The 18,538-nt window shown below is 40.5% G+C and overlaps 3 protein-coding genes across 5 annotated transcripts; 2 read left to right on the forward strand and 1 right to left on the reverse strand.

Annotated features, from left to right (window-relative positions):
- Nucleotides 1-236: 236 nt before the first annotated feature.
- On the reverse strand, nt 237-8,725 carry si:ch211-149k23.9 (germ cell-specific gene 1-like protein). Of its 2 annotated transcripts, none has more exons than XM_039805224.1 (9): nt 8,589-8,725; nt 8,402-8,421; nt 6,582-7,260; nt 4,259-5,348; nt 1,805-1,987; nt 1,569-1,616; nt 1,309-1,461; nt 1,067-1,178; nt 237-936 (listed from the first exon to the last, which is right to left on the reverse strand). In XM_039805224.1, the coding sequence occupies exons 4-9, from the start codon at nt 4,452-4,454 to the stop codon at nt 564-566; spliced, it is 1,065 nt and encodes a 354-aa protein (XP_039661158.1). In that variant the 5' UTR covers nt 4,455-5,348; nt 6,582-7,260; nt 8,402-8,421; nt 8,589-8,725; the 3' UTR covers nt 237-563. The 2 variants fall into 2 exon arrangements, with proteins under 2 accessions (XP_039661158.1, XP_039661157.1); XM_039805223.1 differs by having other exon boundaries at nt 6,316-7,260.
- Nucleotides 8,726-9,799: 1,074 nt separating this feature from the next.
- isoc2 (isochorismatase domain containing 2) lies at nt 9,800-12,472 on the forward strand. 2 transcript variants are annotated; one of them, XM_039805226.1, is made up of 7 exons: nt 9,800-9,959; nt 10,299-10,415; nt 10,841-10,965; nt 11,069-11,281; nt 11,591-11,661; nt 11,790-11,907; nt 12,301-12,472. In XM_039805226.1, coding segments are annotated over exons 2-7 (594 nt in total). In that variant the 5' UTR covers nt 9,800-9,959; nt 10,299-10,414; the 3' UTR covers nt 12,367-12,472. The 2 variants fall into 2 exon arrangements, with proteins under 2 accessions (XP_039661160.1, XP_039661159.1); XM_039805225.1 differs by having other exon boundaries at nt 9,804-10,160.
- A 262-nt stretch (nt 12,473-12,734) lies between these two features.
- foxj2 (forkhead box J2) lies at nt 12,735-18,511 on the forward strand. The gene is made up of 11 exons (XM_039805932.1): nt 12,735-12,984; nt 13,089-13,170; nt 13,270-13,616; nt 13,787-13,861; nt 13,947-14,039; nt 15,013-15,165; nt 15,239-15,695; nt 15,786-15,914; nt 16,030-16,131; nt 16,911-17,252; nt 18,078-18,511. Exons 3-11 carry the CDS (start codon nt 13,296-13,298, stop codon nt 18,188-18,190), a joined length of 1,785 nt encoding a protein of 594 aa, XP_039661866.1. The 5' UTR covers nt 12,735-12,984; nt 13,089-13,170; nt 13,270-13,295; the 3' UTR covers nt 18,191-18,511.
- The last annotated feature ends 27 nt before the right edge of the window (nt 18,512-18,538 follow it).

The raw sequence follows: 18,538 nt of genomic DNA on the forward strand, positions 1-18,538 counted from the left end.
GCAGTGAGACTGTGTTTGTTTTAGCCTCTGGTCTACATGCATTGCATCAAAAGTTTGTCACAAGCAAGAGAAGAGCTTGAAAAAAACAAATAATGTTGAATGGCCCACTCAGATAAATGAGAAAGGACAGGCTGACCTGTTTAGGTATCAGCAGAAGAAACATCCACCCCGTCTAGGCAGTGAAATGATCGTTCATATGACTTGTCCTGATACATTGCATGTTAAAATATAAACAATTAAGTAATAATTAAGTTTATATGCCTTTACAGAAAGAGACACACATTTACTTTCCTACCATGAGGCACTGAGAAATACTCGTAAAACATGCAGTCTTGCATGCCAGTGTGACATACTCATACATTGTAGTCTTTACAGTTTAATATGTGTTGATTTCACCAGCCTTCATGCGCAAATTAGTATGTCCCAACTTCACTGAAAGTCAAAGTGAAAGAAAATAAAAAACAGCATCTGTTTGCTCACATTGATGCTTCTCCAGCACAGTGAAAGAGTCTTTCCTTTTTCAGTTTGTCAGCCCTTGTAAGTTGATGGATATAAAAGATCCCCTAACAAGGTGAATCAACTCGGTCCATGGCCTCATCCATCTCATCCATCTCTCTCTCACAGTCTTCACACCCCTCTGGCCCACAGCCTCCTACTAAAACCAGCGTTGGCACATCCCCATTTCCTACTCCAACCACACTACCGTTCGGAGCCCACGCTACATCGATCATGCCATCTGGACACTGCAACAGGCCACTGACAGAGTAGAGCCCGCCCCCTGGAACAACCTCATCATAGGAAGGAGCATGAGTGGCATTTCTTGCTTCCTCCAAACGGAGCCTCTGTTTGCGACGGAGCTCGATGATGGTCTTTGTGTAGGAGTTGAGGGTGACCACAGCGGCCCCCATACAGCAACTAAAGGACACCCAGGCAAGACTGGAAACAGAGGAGATTTGGGATAATTAGAGAGAGAAGAGAAACATGTCATCATATCCTGTAAATAACAAGTATTATATGTACATGCTTTAAACATATAGGCTTGGATCTCTAAAGAGCAGCCACCTACGCAAAAGACCAGCCGTAGTCCCAGGACTGAGGCCTCCAGTCTTTGGGGCCCACAATGACTGTCATCTGAAATACTGTAGTGTACATCATATGGGCCACCATCCCAAGAAGACCTACAGTACATGAGGGGTGAAACAAATAAAAAACAGACCGAACCAAGAAAGATGACCATGCAAATAAATAATGATATATGGAGAAGGAGGTGGTTATAAAGTTAGGGAAGGAAAAGACGCTGAGTCTCACCTGATAACACAGTACAGATAGCTGCATAGGCATTAATTTTTAGCGAGTGCATCTCTTTATGGGAACACAAGACTTCCAGCCACATCAGTAAGAATCCCATCCCCAGCAGGCCAATGTACGTAAACTCTGAAATAACTGACAGCCAGAGCACACCTGCAACATTTGAAAATGCATACACAATTGACACATAGAAAAAAATATTTAAATGGGAGAAAAAATGTATTTCATGGTTTTTATATTTCGGCTGATACACAACTCACCTTGTGTTTCTCCAGGTGTTAACTCTATAAAGCTTCGACATTTCTCCCCTGCCAATCAAATTTACAGAAATGAACAAAATGAAAACAGAAGACATTGTCCTTTAAATATGAATGAAAAGATTTTTATTGGAGAGCTGAGAATGAAATTAACCTTTGAAAATCTACTAATATTACTAATATTGTGACAAGATGCAAGTGTGTTTATGTGTGTTTGGACATGTGCTTTGTGGCCTTACCATCGCTGTGTTTCTCGCAACTTTCCCAGAAACCAGTGTGGAAGTATCTAAAAGCAAACTTGTCTTCTCCCGTCTCCCAGATGTACTGAACTGCATTGGCCAGCTGCCTCTGTCTAATCTTGGCCAGCTCGTCCCTCCTGGCTGGAGACAGTGTGCGGTTGAAGGGGTTCTGTGTGGGACTCTCTGTGTGACAGCACAAGAGGGAGACAATGAGAAGAGCATTTTAGGTACATCTTTGTATCGCTTATTCCTGTTATGATAATGGAGTTGGTGGCAGGATCCAAAAATGCACTGGGTGGATCTCTTTACAGCTCTTTAGACATATAGGCTCCAACAAATTTATACTTTCATACATCTGTGGTCCATCTATTCTTCCAACCAATCCAGACTTGCATTTCTTTAGAATGTGGGAGGAAAAGCCACATACACCACATATTATGCAAACACCAAACAAGCACAGGACCTGTTTACAGGTACCAGCATCAAAAACTGATCCCCTCGGAGAAAATCAAAAACATAAACATACAGTACATGCATGTGCAGGCAAGCAGATGCACAAACACACACAGAAGTGCATAATGCAAATAACTCAGAGTAGAATTAAATGACAAACACACAATTTGCATGCAGGTGTGTGTTGATATGAAATTATTGGTCATTTAAAAAAAGAGTATGTGCTTTAGAATGAAGTGAGCACAAAACAAATCTGTTAATCACACTATGGCTTCAAAAGTATCATGCGTCTGTGTTTTCCAGTCACATGCAGGCTTGTCAGCCAGCACCTTGTTATCCCACGTGTGTGTGTGTTTGTAAATCAGGCTTAGAAGCATAAGGGAGACTCAAATCCGCCATTGTAAAGGTAGATCTTGCTGTACAAGTACACAAAGTACATGTAGTAATCAAATATGATTATTTTATGCAGTGAGAGCTGTTAATCTCATTGTGGATTAAGCATATCTGTTGAGAAAATAAAAAACCTGGTAGCAGACAGTGCACTCTCCCCCATAAACCAATCTACCCTCACACCCTGCAGATTAATACTAAGCCATAATTAAGTTCACTGTGGGACTAAGGTATGTGCAGAAAGAGATTAAATAACATCAAACCAAGTACAATCAGTTTCTCACATGAGGAGAAGCCTGTCAGTTTATCCAATCAGATTAGTTTGAGGCATTGGTTGTTATGCAGTGACACAAGTGCAAAGATCAAGAAATTCAATACTTATAACCTGTAATCAGGTTCAAATATCAAGGCCACATTTTTGTGAAGTTAATGTGAGAAAGCTGCATTTTATATCATCAGCACATTTTGACAGCCTTATGAGATGATGCACAATTACAAAGCGACCACATGCACAGACACTCAAACAAAGATGTGACATAATGTATTGTATGTACACTTGCTTAACAGAGAAACATTTTGGTCAATGATGCCTCAACAAGCATCGTGGAGACTGAGGGTGAAGGCTCATTCTTGACGATTTAATCTTAACTTAAAGTCCACTTACTCGCTTTTCCATTGGAAAGAGCTTTCAATGTACATCTCACAGAGTTTGGTCAGTGTACTTGATCTTCTGTACACGATAGAGTCCACTGATGATAAAGGCTGTGAGATGCAGTTGAAAGCTCCAGAAGAAGCTTGTAAGTAGACCTTAAGTTAGGATCGTTTTTGTCAAATTATGGTGATTGTGCAGATTTTTACCAGAACATAAATTATACAAATATCTGATTACCATTGGAAATTAGTCATGTGAAGTCGTAAAGCATCTTAAAACAATGATGCATTATCCTGCTGAAAGTAACCTGTGGCGATAATGGGTTGTACTGTCAGTAACAATATTTCAACATTCAAATTATGCCTGACTATTGCAAAATAGCTAATGCCAGGAAAACAGTTGACTGTTGACATCAGGTAGGATGACAATTGTGACATGGCCATGAACATGTTGCAGCAGATATCAGGATTAGTCACTGGGCAACTTTTTGTAGTTTAGTATAGTCTTCTTTTGCTTTAGGCCAGCTCAAAGCTTAATATTATGAAACACTCCTATTCACCAGTGTGGAACATAACATACCTGTACTTTACTTAAGAAAAATGTTGAGGTACTTGTAATTCAGTATTTTACTGTATGCTACTTTATACTCTTACTACATTTCAGAGGGAAATGTACTTTTTATTCCACTAAATGTATTTCACAGCTATACTTACTGGTTACATTGCAAAATTGGGAGGGAGCTGTTTGCATAAATGGGAAGGTGCTCCTCAAAAAGTGGATATTAAAATAAAAGTAATTTCAATTTTGTGTTTTTGCCAATAACAGTAAAAGATCAATCAAAGTTACAGTATACGTAAAAAGAAACCATAAAGAGAAACAATAAAGCCATAGGAAGCATAATAAAGCTGCAGAAAAAACAACTTCTGATGTGGAGAGGTGAAAGACGATGAAACATCTACCTGTGGTGTAAGGCTCGCTGTCGTTCTGACCACAGTTCTTCATTTTAACGGGCGACAGGCAGAGGGGCTTGACCACCTTGTGGGTGCCCTCACACCAGTAGGAGGTGCAGAGTGCCAGGATGGAGAGGGCCAGAGCCAGAGTGGTCAAGGTCAGGGAGAGCAGGGAGCGAGAGCGACGGGACATACGCTCCAGCATGGCCACACAGGTGAAGGGGGAGGCGGGGGGAGGCCAGAGAGCGAAAGAGTGACGGGGGAGAAAGTAAGGCACACGTGGGAAGAGGATAAACAGGACAGAAGGTACAGTCACAGATAGAGCCGAGAGGGCAGGACAGATGTTTTGGGGTGGTTTAAAGAGGTGATGAGCTGCCAGGTTTAAATGGAAAGCAAAAGATAAATGTGATGTAACGGTAGACAAAACACATCTGACAAAGCGATACTGTAAAGTCAGTGTGATTAAAAGAGAGGAAGATAAAGAGAGCACGAGAGGAGGGAGCCGGATAAGGTGCTCTGAAGTTGATACACGTGGGAAAGGACAGATGGAACAAAAAAATGAACAAGAGGGGATTTAGGTGGGCAGTGGTCCACTCCAGGAGAAATGCAAGGACATAACAGTATGCTGGCCAGACAGTTTGAATGTGATATCCTTCTATTGATCCCTGTGGTAAATGATGTGGCCATACATCCTCAGTACTTGTAGACCCTTTTGTGTGCACTTAATAGATCAGTGTGACTGTACCAAAAAAACATACAAAATACTAGAATTTATCATTAAAAGTTGTAAAGAGGAGATGGAGGGCATCCTTAAAACCCAGTTCATCACCTGGCAAGAAAGTGAAATTAAATAGTTGAATGGAACGCATAAAGGCTAAAATCAGGGTGTCCATATGGTGACATCGTACTTTGTTGAATGTTAGTAAGAGTTAAAAAAAACTGCCTGAGGTCACATATGTCCTGTAACTGTGTATAAGGAGGGGTTATGGAAGAATAAGTAACATCTGCTATCCTGTGACTCCAGCTAATATCTTCCTGCTTCCTGGTTAACACACTCAGGCGTGACCCTGCCACTCATTATGAACTCCCCTGCTGGACCCTAAGTGGAAGACAAGACAGAGAATAACAAAAGATTACTTTTTTGGGATGAAATTATGGATAAACCACAGATCTACTGTAAATGAAATTTCAGCAAGTAATCCCTGATAATCTTCTTTAATCTGTTTGTGTTAGGTGTGTTTGTTTTAGTGTGAAGTGCATTCTGAACATGTCTGCTGTCTTTCTCATGCAATGTCTCCCTGTCAGCCAACAGCTCCTGAAATACAACAGAACTACAATGTACGTTTTACTGTATCTCCAAAAGGGTTTCTACAATCTGTGCAAGATGTACAATGTCCAAAGAATAAGGCCAGCATAAATGCTTTGTGATTGCTGAAATGTTAAAAACAACAATAACTATATGTGCATAGCTTTCCAATGAACTGAACTCTCATCTGATATCACCATTATTTCCTCCAATGAGACACTCCAAGACAATTTTTTCTGAATAAACATTACTTTACAGCCTTCACAGATAACATATTAAACATGCAGTACAGTGTGACCAATGTAAGTTTGCAAAAGTTCACAGCATGAACAAATAAGATGCAGGCTAATTTATAGTATTTGCTAGAATTAACCTTGATAACGGTTGTTTTTCAGATTTATTGACATTGTCGTCTTGACAAATTAAGTTGCTGATTAGAAACTGGAGACACATTTGCCTCATGTAACCTGCACTCATTAGCAAAATTTCTGATGTTACATATATATTTTTTGTCTGTCAGAAAATAGGCAATAATACAAAATAATCTTTTCAGAAGGTAAAATCTTCATATTACTTGTTTTATCTGTCCAAAGCCCAAAGCTACTCCTTTTCCCATCACAAATGAAAAATAAAAGCATCAAATTCTCACATTTGGGAAGCTGGAACCAGCAACTGGTATTTTTTATGTGAAAAAAATGGCTGAAAGATTAATTTTCTGATTAAATTTTCAGCTTGTTATGTTAAAATAATTAGTACCTACCAAAGATCTTTTTCTTGTCCTTTGTAGTATTTCAGGTCAAACATGAGGTAACTACCACAGTAAAACACTCCCACTTCTTGCCGTCCATACCTATGGTCCTTATGGTTATCTCTGTCTTGTTCAAGAGCCCTTAATCAAAAAGCTCCCTAAGAACTTGATTTTAGTTGCTTCATCTGCAACCGATTATCCGTGTCACTGCACTCTTCATCTTTTTCTGTATCTGTCACTAGTATCCCTCCTCCAGGATGAGCATCAGTCACCCTTACCTCTCCAGCTGCACTCCTCCCTTTAATCCTCCTGACCAATAGTCAGACAGAGATGCAGATGCAAGATCAATGGAGCGACTGAGCGTCTCGTCTCCACGCCACTCAACTCTTTTCTGTCTTTCTTGGGAATTTATGTCACAAAACCCATCCTGAATCATGTAATTCCTCTAAGTCCATCTGTTACTGTAGTGCCCCCTCTCTTCCTGTGTCTGTACCTTTTTAAAGGTGGTTCCGTCTCAACCTCCCAAAAACCTTTTCCACCAGTCTAAGCTGTTAGCCAATTTGAAGGTATTCAATTATTGAACCAAAAGAGTTGATAAAACTGTGAACAAATGTGTCCATATGAATGGGCTCCCACCCCCCACCCCTAATCAGCACCAGCGCTGAGTGCTGTGCAAAGCCAAATCCTGTGCCCACTAAGTTAAGTGTTTATTTTTGGGTGCCAAATGTGATGCCTTAAAAAAAGTGGGAAGAGCTTTACATAGTCACAATAATTTATTTACAATATGTATGTACAGAAAAAGCGAAAGAAAAAAGAAAGAAAAAACAACATTGTGTGCATGTTTGGAGGATGAATTTAGGAAAGGGGGAGGTCCGAAATCGAGTTTAAGAAAGCAGTTCAACCCCAGGCTTGAGATTTACAGTAATATAGAACCAGCTTGCCATCGCTGCCAAAAGACTGAAAAAGAGAGGAAAAAAAGACAAAGATAAATGTTAAATAAAATAGTAAGGCAGATGAGTGATGTCACAGTACATTTCCAAAATTACAATGTACAAAACTAATGTTAACTGTTAAATTTCATTTAATATTGACCACTGTGAATTCTGGACTTCACTTCTAATCAGTGGTTAAGGCATTTTACATTTGTAACCATAGACTGTTTACAGTCTATGTTTGTAACATGGAGCTTCCCTTTAATTGCTCCCTCTTCTGGTCAAAGCTTCACATGACCCATTTACTTATAATTCCAATGACATAGGCTACTACTCTAATATTTCATTAAAGATTAATGATGGCGAGATGAAGCCTCATGAAGCATTGAAGCTTTCCAGCAAATTGGTTCGCAAAAGAGTTAATTTCCAGAGGCTTCATTTGCTCACAATACCACCTGTTGGTCAAAGAGTGTAAATGAAGCAGATATATTACAGATGATCTATGTGATCTGTGATACACTGCATCAGAGAGGGTTTTTGACTGTATTTTGCACAAGTAAAGACTTAGAAATAACAATGAAGAAAAAAACAATTTCCACGTAATCCATTTATATCAATATGGTGTGTATTTTCTGGTGGTATAATATAATTAACTTAACTGTATAATAAACGGATTTCCTTGAGAGGAATGCGACTATCAAACATGTGTAAATCAATCCTTTTGGTCATAACCAGTCACGTGGTATGGACGGCCAGCGAGGCTTCGGATGTCAATGATGTCATTTGTCTAAAAAGATACAAGCCTCGAAACGCGCTTTACGGAAAACCTCAGGGATTTCTCGACACATGCTTCGAAGCCTTGGCACAGAACGTAACATCACTAGTAAAGACATTTAGTTACACTGTGGCTGAGTGTTCTAAATATCACCACAATAATAATGTATCCTATAAAAGGTCATATTTGTTCTCATCTGTTATCACTGATAGGGCTTGGCACATTTGCTTCAATTAAACAAGATTTGAATATACAGTATGTTGTTGGCAAGCAGTGTAGTACACATGAATAAACCTGGTCTTTTGTGTGTACATGTGTTGCATGTGTTGCTTACTACTAAGATCACTAGCATGAACTTCCATGCTTATGTTTTAAGTAGATATGTACTTACATCAAAGAGGACCCCTACTTCTTGATCCGGTGAGGGGGCAAAAGACTGGTTAACATAAATGAACTGGAAAAAAAAACAGATGCAGTTATATGTATAGAATTGCAAGACATGAAGCGTGTTTTCAAAGCCTCTGTTCAAGACAAGATTTTAGCAAGTGAACAAGCCAGTGGACACATGTCATCCTTACCAGTTGTTCACTGCTGTCAAGCTTGAGGAAGCGAGAGATGAACTGAGACAAGGACTGTACTGTCCTCCCCCTGTCCACTGCCCACTTCTTTGTTTTCATTATAGGAGTGTCTCCCACTGCCTTCAGCAGAACATCAACTATAGAAATGGAGAAAATAAAAAGTGAAAGTGCTGCTGCCGCCCGCCACTCAGACTGGCAAGGGCAAATCCAAACATGAATTGTTCAGGGTAATTTCTGGATGAGTTAAATCCAGTGATGTCCGTGACACATAACCGCTATTCCACAGTGGAAAAACAAGAACTATGATTATGTACTTCCAGTAAAAAGTAGATGAAATACTGCAGAATTGCATGGCTTTTTAAAGGGCCGGTGCCATATGAACTACAAAAACTAACACCTGTTGGGCTTTTGCACTATTTGTTATTATAGCCTACAATTCCTTGGGTGCAAAATTTACTCCCCTTTAATCCCTTCTGATGTTAATTTAAATTATTTGAATTTTCTAACTGCTTTCCTGTTGGTACAATTGTGAAATACATTTGCCACGTGTACTTGAAAATTCTTCTATTTGTTGCAATTATAATCTTTGAGATTTACTGTTGTCGAGCATTTGCCTTGATGACAAAGAAAACTTAGCTTTATTGCTAAAAACTTGCATGGGACCTACATGTGCACAGACCATATTTCATGTTATTTCCTTATTATTAAGTTTTCTAAAATAACTCTTAAACAGAAAGCCACCCTTGAATTCAATCTCACACAGCTATTGAGCATAATAATGAAAAGGAGAGTACTTCTTCTTGAATTCCTGAACAAACGTATTTCAAACCCCAAAACATGAAACAAGAAATGTTTAGCTTATAAGCTAACATTTCAAACATTTCAATAGTTCATTTCTTAGCCTCAATAAACTATTATTATATAACGTTACAAGATGCGTAATTGCTATTGGCACCACCAGTTGAAACGGTTGATACATAATGGAAATAGACTCTCTAAAAAAAATATTCTAAAAGAGCAAAACGATTTATGTTGCCTTTATAAATATTAGCAATAACTTTAGCCGAAACCGGTAGTACCACATTTTAAAAGCTAAATGTTTATTGGCTAAACAGAAAAAAATGAGCATTCCTATTGGCTAGAATCTCTGTCAATCGTCTTTCACGTCACGCACCCGGAATTGCTCCCTCTCGCACTATCAACATTCCTCGTAAACAGATGGTTATTATTTGCTAATTGAGTAGAATTTTCGATATATTACACTTTCTTACTTTTTTTCTTATCATCATTTGTCGTCGCGTCGTCTGACAGCGGTTGTGACTCCTCTTTTTGCGTTTCTATTGGGGATTCTGCATTGTCAGACATCTTCAGGTAACCACTTTGCTTTGGTTAGTTGTTCCCACCCATAGAAGGTTCCCCCCACCGCACTGAGCTAGCAAGACGAACAGTGGCTGCGATTGGCTACAGAAACGTCAATCACCAAGACACGTAATTCTATTGGTCAATGCGCTTATGGAGCGCTGGGTTTATCAAAGACTCATGAACTTGTGTCTTCTCTTAGCTACATGCTAGGTCAGTTGGAATATATTTTTTCAGATTCAGATGTTTGTTGTCTGTTAATCCTGTGCCGTTTTTGGTTAATATTGAATGCATTCTTCCTCTTTCACTTGCAAGTATACGTACATATTCGTTTGGTTTCTAATTACACAGGAGACGGTACATTGGACATCATACTTTATCCTGGCAGCTGAACTTTCTACAGTCCTGTTGAACCTGTCACCCACTGCTCGTCCTCCTCCTCAAAATCGGACCATTCAGACAACAACAGTAAGTTAACTTTCTTATGTTTAAAATGACAAAATGACCCAGGATCGCAGTCATCGTTATGTCGCTACAATTCATTTCTGTTAAACTATGATACCAGTTGGTCTCATTGTTATGAAGACAGTGCAACTCCTTCGAGGAAATATTTTGCACAAGGAAGGGAACCAGTTTCCTCCTTTGGAAGATTGAACCAATGTTAAAAAAAAAAAAAAAAAACATAATTTGAAGCTCAAAATAAAGCTCAAAGTAGCAACTACATTGCAAACACGATATTCAGTGCTTATTTCTCCAGGTGTTATTGTTCAATGATTTACTGCTATTTTAATGTTCAGTGGCCTATCATCCCCAACACTGTACCACTACCTGCGGATATGTACCTTAATATATCCGAACACAATTTGTTCTGTCCTGTGACCTGGTTCTTGCAGTGGCAAGAATTGGCAGGCTCTCCACCAAGGATTCGGTGCTTTTCCTGTGTGACATGCAAGAGAAGTTCCGTCCCAACATCTTCCAGTTCACCAACATTGTCAGCAATGCGGCCAGATTGCTCCAGGTTGGAAATACTCGCCATCACACAACTATCTTAGTGTCAGTCATACCAGTTATCAGCCTCAGAAATACATTTATATTCATTATTTTTCTCCTCCTTATCACAGGCCAGTCGTGTTCTGGGCATCCCGTCCATTTTGACAGAGCAGTACCCTAGAGGCTTGGGTCCCACAGTACCAGAGTTGGGAGCAGAAGACCTGACCGCTCATGCTAAAACTTCATTCACCATGATGATAGAGGAGGTTGAGAAGGAGCTGCAGACCCTGGGGAACCCCAAGCAGGCTATACTGTGTGGAATAGAGGCACACGCCTGCATTGCAGTAAGATCACCTCATAGTTTCTGTAGTTTAGCTTTACAAATGACTTCCTCCTCAGCATCAGAGAGGAAACCATAAAGACACCTGGAAGCTCCTTGCAAGCTTCCAGTAATGAATGCATTATGTTCACGGTCATGTTCATCTTTTACTCATACTAGTTATTGCAGTGAAAAATGACCCAAAAAATGAGCATGACAGAGGTAATGATTTGACAGATGATTATTAAGCTATTATGCTGTTATTAAGTAATGTAGTTATGTCACAGAGCTTCAGTTTCTGAATTAGGAACTCTGCTTCTTGTGTTTTCCACAGTGCACAACATTTGACCTGCTCGAAAAGGGAATGGAGGTTCATATTGTGGCTGATGCAGTCTCATCCAGAAGGTATCCATGTATTCTATGTTTTTTCTGCTATATAGCATCATTATTACCTGCATAAAATATAGATTTGTCCATGTGTGTGTCCCGAAGCTGTATATTTGTCTTACTGCTTTTGTGTCTCCCCTTCACAGCCAGACAGACCGTTTGTTTGCTCTGTCCCGACTGAAGCAGAGCGGAGCTTTCCTCACCACCACAGAGGCTGTTATGCTGCAGCTGGTTCAAGATGCCAAACACCCCAACTTCAAGCAGGTGCTTACCGCTGCTGCTTTCTGGGTTACTTTTGTTTGTTTAGATGTATCATAAATGTAAGTCTGGCTATATACGCAAAAAGAAAACACATTTGGCTTGTCCTCAGACTGCTGTCAAATAAAGTCTACAGACTGCAGCTTCAGGGCTGCCAAAATACACTGCCTAAAACCTTTATCACTGACACCAGTTGACCAGTTACAGGTGATCTTATATTAGTGTGAGGTGAGACATCATACTGCAGCGATCAAACCCAAATGTGCCAGATTGTATTTAGTTGTAAAGCTACCATATTGCCCTTGCAAACATGTCAATATGGATTTAATTCTGAGTATGCTAGCATACTTATGCCAGCATAAGTAATGAAAGTGACAAATATATATTCTGTATTGACAGGTCCAGAAGCTTTTGGCCCACCCATCTCCTGACACCGGCCTCCTCGCCTTCTTCAGCGCTCTGTAGGGAGATCATCACCTGTCATTTTGTGCCAGAAATACTGTACAGAATGTTACTGCTTCCAACACAATGTTTAAGTTCTTCAATAAAGTGATGCTGCTATAAATCTGTACTGCTTTTGTGTTTTCTGAATCAAACTCTCATGCTTTGATGTTTGATAGCATGAGGGTTTAGCTCCTCCTGGATCTGAACAGTTTACCTAACCTAACTTACAGGTTGTTCCTCTTTTGATATCCTGGTGATCCCACAGCTGCAGAAACTTCCTACTTCAAGCTGTTAGAAGCTGAAGAGGAGGGGCCAGCTCACAGAGGCGGGTGCAAAGAGTTATGTCACAAAGAGGGAGGGATGAGTGACGTAATTCTGGTTTAGTCAAAAAGGGAGGGGAAGAAGAGAGGGAAAGAAAAAGGAAGCTCTCCGATAAGTTTTTGTTTGCATTTTTCCAAAGTTACACAAACTTTCCCAAAAACCAAGGTATGACTGGAGGCCTTGTGGGGATCAACATGCTGAAGAGAGAGCTCTGAAGGGAAGGACGGACACCAGTTTGTCAGCAGTTGTGCACAGCTGATGACAACATCAAATATTTATTCTTTTTAAGGCCTTGGGCCCTCGAGTGATTATAAAGAGGTAAGCAAGTCACTCTTCTTTCTCAGAAAATAGAAAGTGTAGGTGGAATTGTGACACGTATATGCGGTCACATTCATGCAATGCCTTTGCTTGTGAATGACTAGTTTCCAGAGCAGCACTAAGCGTGTGAACTTGCTGGGTGGAAGTACAGGAACAGAACGGTTGACAGTGACATTACAGGCAGAGGTAAATCTACTTAAGCATTTCTCGGTATTTGTGTTTGTCGCTACAGTGTCCAAAGTAAAAGGATGTGTTGATCCAATGCTTCCTCTTCTGAACCCTCAGACCCTGGACAGAGAAAAAGAGGGACAATGTCCTCTGAACTGGACTCCAGTCTCACCAGTATTGACTGGCTGCCTCAGCTGGGAATCAGCAGCTTGCGCTCGGGGAGAGAGAGAGGAGGAGGCGAGAGGGACAAGAAGAAAGACCGAGGGAGGGAGAGGGGAGACTTCCTACCCTCTGTGCCGGACCCCTCCCCTTCTAACTACAAAGGGAAACCCCCTCACAGCTATGCCACTCTCATCGCTATGGCAATAGCAGCTGCACCGGAGAGGAAGTTGAGTTTGAATGACATCTACACCTGGATCAATGACACGTTTCCCTACTACAGCCGAGCTGGCCGTGGATGGAAGGTAAGCTCCAATGTAGAAACAACATATTATTAGTGTATTAGAATAGTAATAACTTTGTTACTAAAGTATAACTTTAAAGTATTTGGTTTGGTGATTTGTAACCAATTTGAATATTATTTGCATCAAGTGGCTGCTGGTGCATGACTGACATCACTTTGTGTCCTTAACAGAACTCGATTCGGCATAATCTGTCCCTTAACAAATGCTTCAGGAAAGTTCCTCGGCCGCAGAATGACCCCGGCAAGGTGAATTACTTTTGTGCATCATGTGAGATGGAGAAATGATTGTTTAAAAGAGCGTAAAGTCGTGACACTTGAACTGTATTTGTAGGGTTCCTATTGGACGATGGATGGACCTGCAGAGGTGAATCAAGTGAGGGCACCTAAACGTCCCTATCCAGAGGAGGAAGAGGAGAGCCAGGATGTATGTTGTTTAATATCACTCACTCATTAACTTGTTAACTATTAAACCTACATTGTTAAAATGTCAAGTACCCAAAAGTGTCAAGAAATCACATGAAGCACAAGGATTCTTGCATTTTATCCCCATATTTAATTTTTCATTGTACTTCTTCAATCTGACAGCTGTAATAAGTTAGCCTGACGTGGTCATACTCAGATTCTAGTCAGAATGTGAACTTCACGACCTCGAATTTTGTGGGCGGGGCTAAGTTCGGCTGGCATCCAGGCTAGTAATAAGTAGTAGTTTCATAGCAAATGCAAATTTTAAACTAAAAACATTGTATTATTAATTACTTAAAACTTATAATCAACACGTTACAGCCTGAAGGGACCAGTGACCCATTTTATCCCTGATACATATTTACTTTTAAGGGTCAGTTCACCAAAAAACTTATTTTCTAATTTACCTCTGGTGGTAGTTAGCCATGCAGATACTGGTTTTGGTTTGATCTGTCCAGGTTTTGAGAATATATGTGTCTCTGATTTCTGCATCCACCAATAAAATGATAAATGAAACTTAATGCTCAATTCAATTCAATTTTATTTATAGTATCAAATCATAACAAGAGTTATCTCGAGACACTTTACAGATAGATTAGGTCTAGACCACTCTCTATAATTTACAAAGCCCCAACAATTCCAATATTGCTCACAGCATTAAAATATTATATTTAAAATTTAACACCAACATGTCTTTCCAGAAACAATGTCCTGGTTACTCTCGCCTATTAAAAACAGTTGACATAGTTTTTTGGGGATTAGTCAGCATTCACTTACAAATTGTATTGAGGTGAAGGCAGAAATCTCAAAATCCGGGCAAATAAAAGCATGGCTCTGTGAAAAACATTAGTATTTCTCTACTGTAATTTTTTACTTTCTTACAGGATTGTAATAACTTTTCCACCCTTGAAAATAGTAACGCTGTGCTGTTACAGGATTCTCAAGCACCGGGGACAGAAGCAGAGAGACAAGCCTCTCCTCCTCCACCACTCTCCCACACAGACCACCAGCTTCTTAACACAGAGCCGCTGGGAGCCATCCAGCAGCAGCCACCCCACTCAGCCTCCCTCTCTCCACCCCCATGCAAGGTACAGTCACTTTCTCCCCTCTTTATCACAGTCAGGGTTGCTGCATCTAATCTAATGTCTTCTATCTTCACAGCAACCGTCACCCTACATGCCAAGCCCTGTGTCCACTCACCCTGTCCAGCATCCATCTGTCTCTCCTCCAGCTGGGCTTCCTCCTCCTGCTGCCTCCATGTCTACTACCAATTCCTTCTCACCTTGCCATCCACCCGGCCCCACTTTCTCCATCCCCGATGCCTCTGCTACACCTCTGTCTGCTGCCAATATTTCTTCTCCCTCTTTCCCTGCTAATTCAGTATCTGTTCCCACTTTCTCCTCCGCTCCTAACTCAGTGTCTGTTTGCACTGTGTTAGGACCCACTCATTCCTCTGCATGTGTTGTCGCTTCATCTGTTGCTGCCCCTCCTGTTGTCTTATTAAACTCCTCCACTGATCCGCCGCTGCGTTTCACCTTCGATGAGATGAACTTACCAGACTTGTATGCGTCTTTCAAGTCTCTCTTCAAGACCATGCGGGAGAAGGGAGGCTCACAGTGTAAGTGCTATGTGTGCCTATTAACTCTATAAAGCATACATCATACACATAAACGGCTGGGATGAATTAGTGTTTTAATGTTCTTTCCAGCGGATGTTGCTCCCCTGGCTGTTCTGAACAACGACACTACCCCACTACACACGCCGACTCTGCTCCCAATGTCTCCCCACCCTGCACTGGCTGCACACCCTCCTGAGACAGAGCGCATTCCACAATACAGTGAGTCTCACATTACCTTATCATACCCAAAAATGCTGGAATTGTATTAAAATCAGCAACATAACACAGGAAAGATCAGCGCTTTCTAAAGTTACCTTCCTCCCTTTCACTTTAGCGGTGCCAGCTGACTGGTTCAATAACCAAGATTCTCTGAAGAAGAGCTTCCGCATTGCCAGCAATCTAGACTGGGCAAACATAGACCTATCTGGTCACCCAGGTCTGTGCTGTTTACCAGATTCTTGTTTAAAAGGTGGCTTCACCAAAATTCACAAAATAAATTTTTTTCTCACTTACCGCTGGGGGGCTTATCTGCTGAGTTTTTGAGGTATCCGTGTCTGAGCATTTCTCTGGTTCATCTACAGAACACTCACAAGTCCGTGAAGTGTTAGACTAATGAAGACAAGAGCTGAAATGTCTAGTCGATCAGTCAGTAAGTCCAAATGTTTTTCCCAAACAAAAACACCAAACATTTTCTGGTTCCAGCTTCTAAAATGTGAAGAGTTGATGCTTTGATTTTTTTGTTGAATGTTAAGAATATCTTTTGGACTGATGGTCAAATAAATTAAGTAATTCTTTTTGGGGCTCTGTGAAAGACTATATATATATACATTATCTCAGAGAAATTTCAGAGACTCATATCTCAACAGATAAACTATCTCCATGGCTTAATACCACTAGAGAGAAAATGTTTGTATTGTTGATTTAGGTGAACTGACCCTTTAAGATGTTTGTCTTTTGCAGCTAATGTAACACCTATTACAAACACTTTATACTAGCCAGAATGTATATTATATATATATATATATATATATATATATATATATATATATATATATATAGTGGCAAATAATAAAACAATGAGTATTATTATTATTTAGATCTTTACAAAATGATAGAAATGTTGAGCAAGTCTGTGTTCTTTTAAAAGATGACTAAGGGCTTTGCCTTTCTTGATAACTTTTTTTGTTCTAAAAGGCCCTAACTTTCTGTCACCAGACCTCCTGGAGAGCATGCGACAGGCAGAGCTCTGCGACTGGGCCCTGGACCCAGCACTCTTCACTTCCCTCTGTGACTCTCTGAACCGCTTCTTCACCCAGAAAGGCATGATCAACTCTGGGAATAACTCCCCACTAGCCCTCGGTTCACCTCACTCCTTACAGGCCCCACCATTCACCTCCAATCCACCTCCTACCCTCGCCAGCCTCACTCACCCCTCACCCCTCCCTTACTCTCCCATAGTTCACTCTGCCAGTGGAGTGCAGCCGCCCCGGAGGGCTCTGCACATGCAGGGACAGGGCCTTCAAAGACCTCAGCTAACACAACCTGCTAACACAACTGGTAAGACCTCGCACATCTTGTTCAAAAAGTGGTTTTCTTTTTAACTTTTGTGGCAACTGAGTAGAATCCAGTATGACATGTGGATGGCTCCACAGAGAGAGAATATAGAACAGATAAACATTTTAAACAAAGAAAATTTTTTCAGGTCTGCTCTAAAACAATACTCACGTGCCTTTATGTACACTGAAAGAGCTACTGGTCACTGTAATCACTCCTCGTCTGAAGAAATTCTACGGTGGCCCTGAGAGGCCACTGCACAGCAACTTAAGAAAACGCACGCAAGTAGATCACAACATGCAACAAAAAGAAAACACACACAAATAAACCACAACACGCAACATAAAGACAACACATGCAAACAGACCACAACACGCAACATAAATACGCATGTGTTGTCTTTATGGTGCGTGTTGTGATCTATTTACAGGTGTTTTCTTAAGTTGCTGTGCAGTGGCCTCTCAGGGCCACCGTAAATTTCCTTCCTGAGATAATTTTAATGTAAGTGATAACAAAATCCACAAAATGGGCTTTACTTTAGCGGAACTTTACACAATTTTACACAGAACAAGGACTGTGGATTTTGTCACCTAACAATTACATTAAAATCATGTTAGGAAGGAATCTTTTCACAGCCAGCAGGGACAGCAGCAGATGTTTTATTAAGATACTTGAAAAAAATGTGGCGTTTCTTAGCCGTTTCCCAAAACGGTAGATGCAGTCTGTTGTAAAGGAGAAGTTATTTAAATACTAATAAATCCTTCCAATATTTTCTCACTTCCTTTTAATCGTGTGCTAACTTGGTCCATGTTTCTCTTTCTGTCTCAGCTGGGATGCATCCTCAGTCTATGACACCCCGACAGCATCCTCCATTAAAGAGTCTGCACAGCAACAGTGAGGAGTTCCAGGATGACTTTGACTGGGATTCTCTGCTCGTTTGACCCTCACCGTCTGTGGAGGAAAGGATTACAACCAAACGTTTCAGCGAAATGTGGCTCTTCACAGCAGTCTTCACTAAACTTGATGCTGAGGCTGCCTCTTACTTGTGCATCTTGAAGTTTCTCGGGGTGCAAGTTTGTCACATGTGACTGAACGCTGTATTTCAAGGTTGAAAGAGTTGTACATGTTTTCACCTTTATTCAAATTCATATGCTGTAATAACTTTTTTAGCTTTTCTTCTGCAGGTAATTGGCAGGGTGTTTTTTCTGTTGGATTTTAGATTAATAAACATGTTCACCAAAGAAAATAAACTGTAAATATAATCTCGTCACATTATTGTTCTGCAGCAG

This window comes from Perca fluviatilis, chromosome 7 (assembly GCF_010015445.1).
Source record: "Perca fluviatilis chromosome 7, GENO_Pfluv_1.0, whole genome shotgun sequence".
Taxonomy (NCBI): Eukaryota; Metazoa; Chordata; class Actinopteri; order Perciformes; family Percidae; genus Perca; species Perca fluviatilis.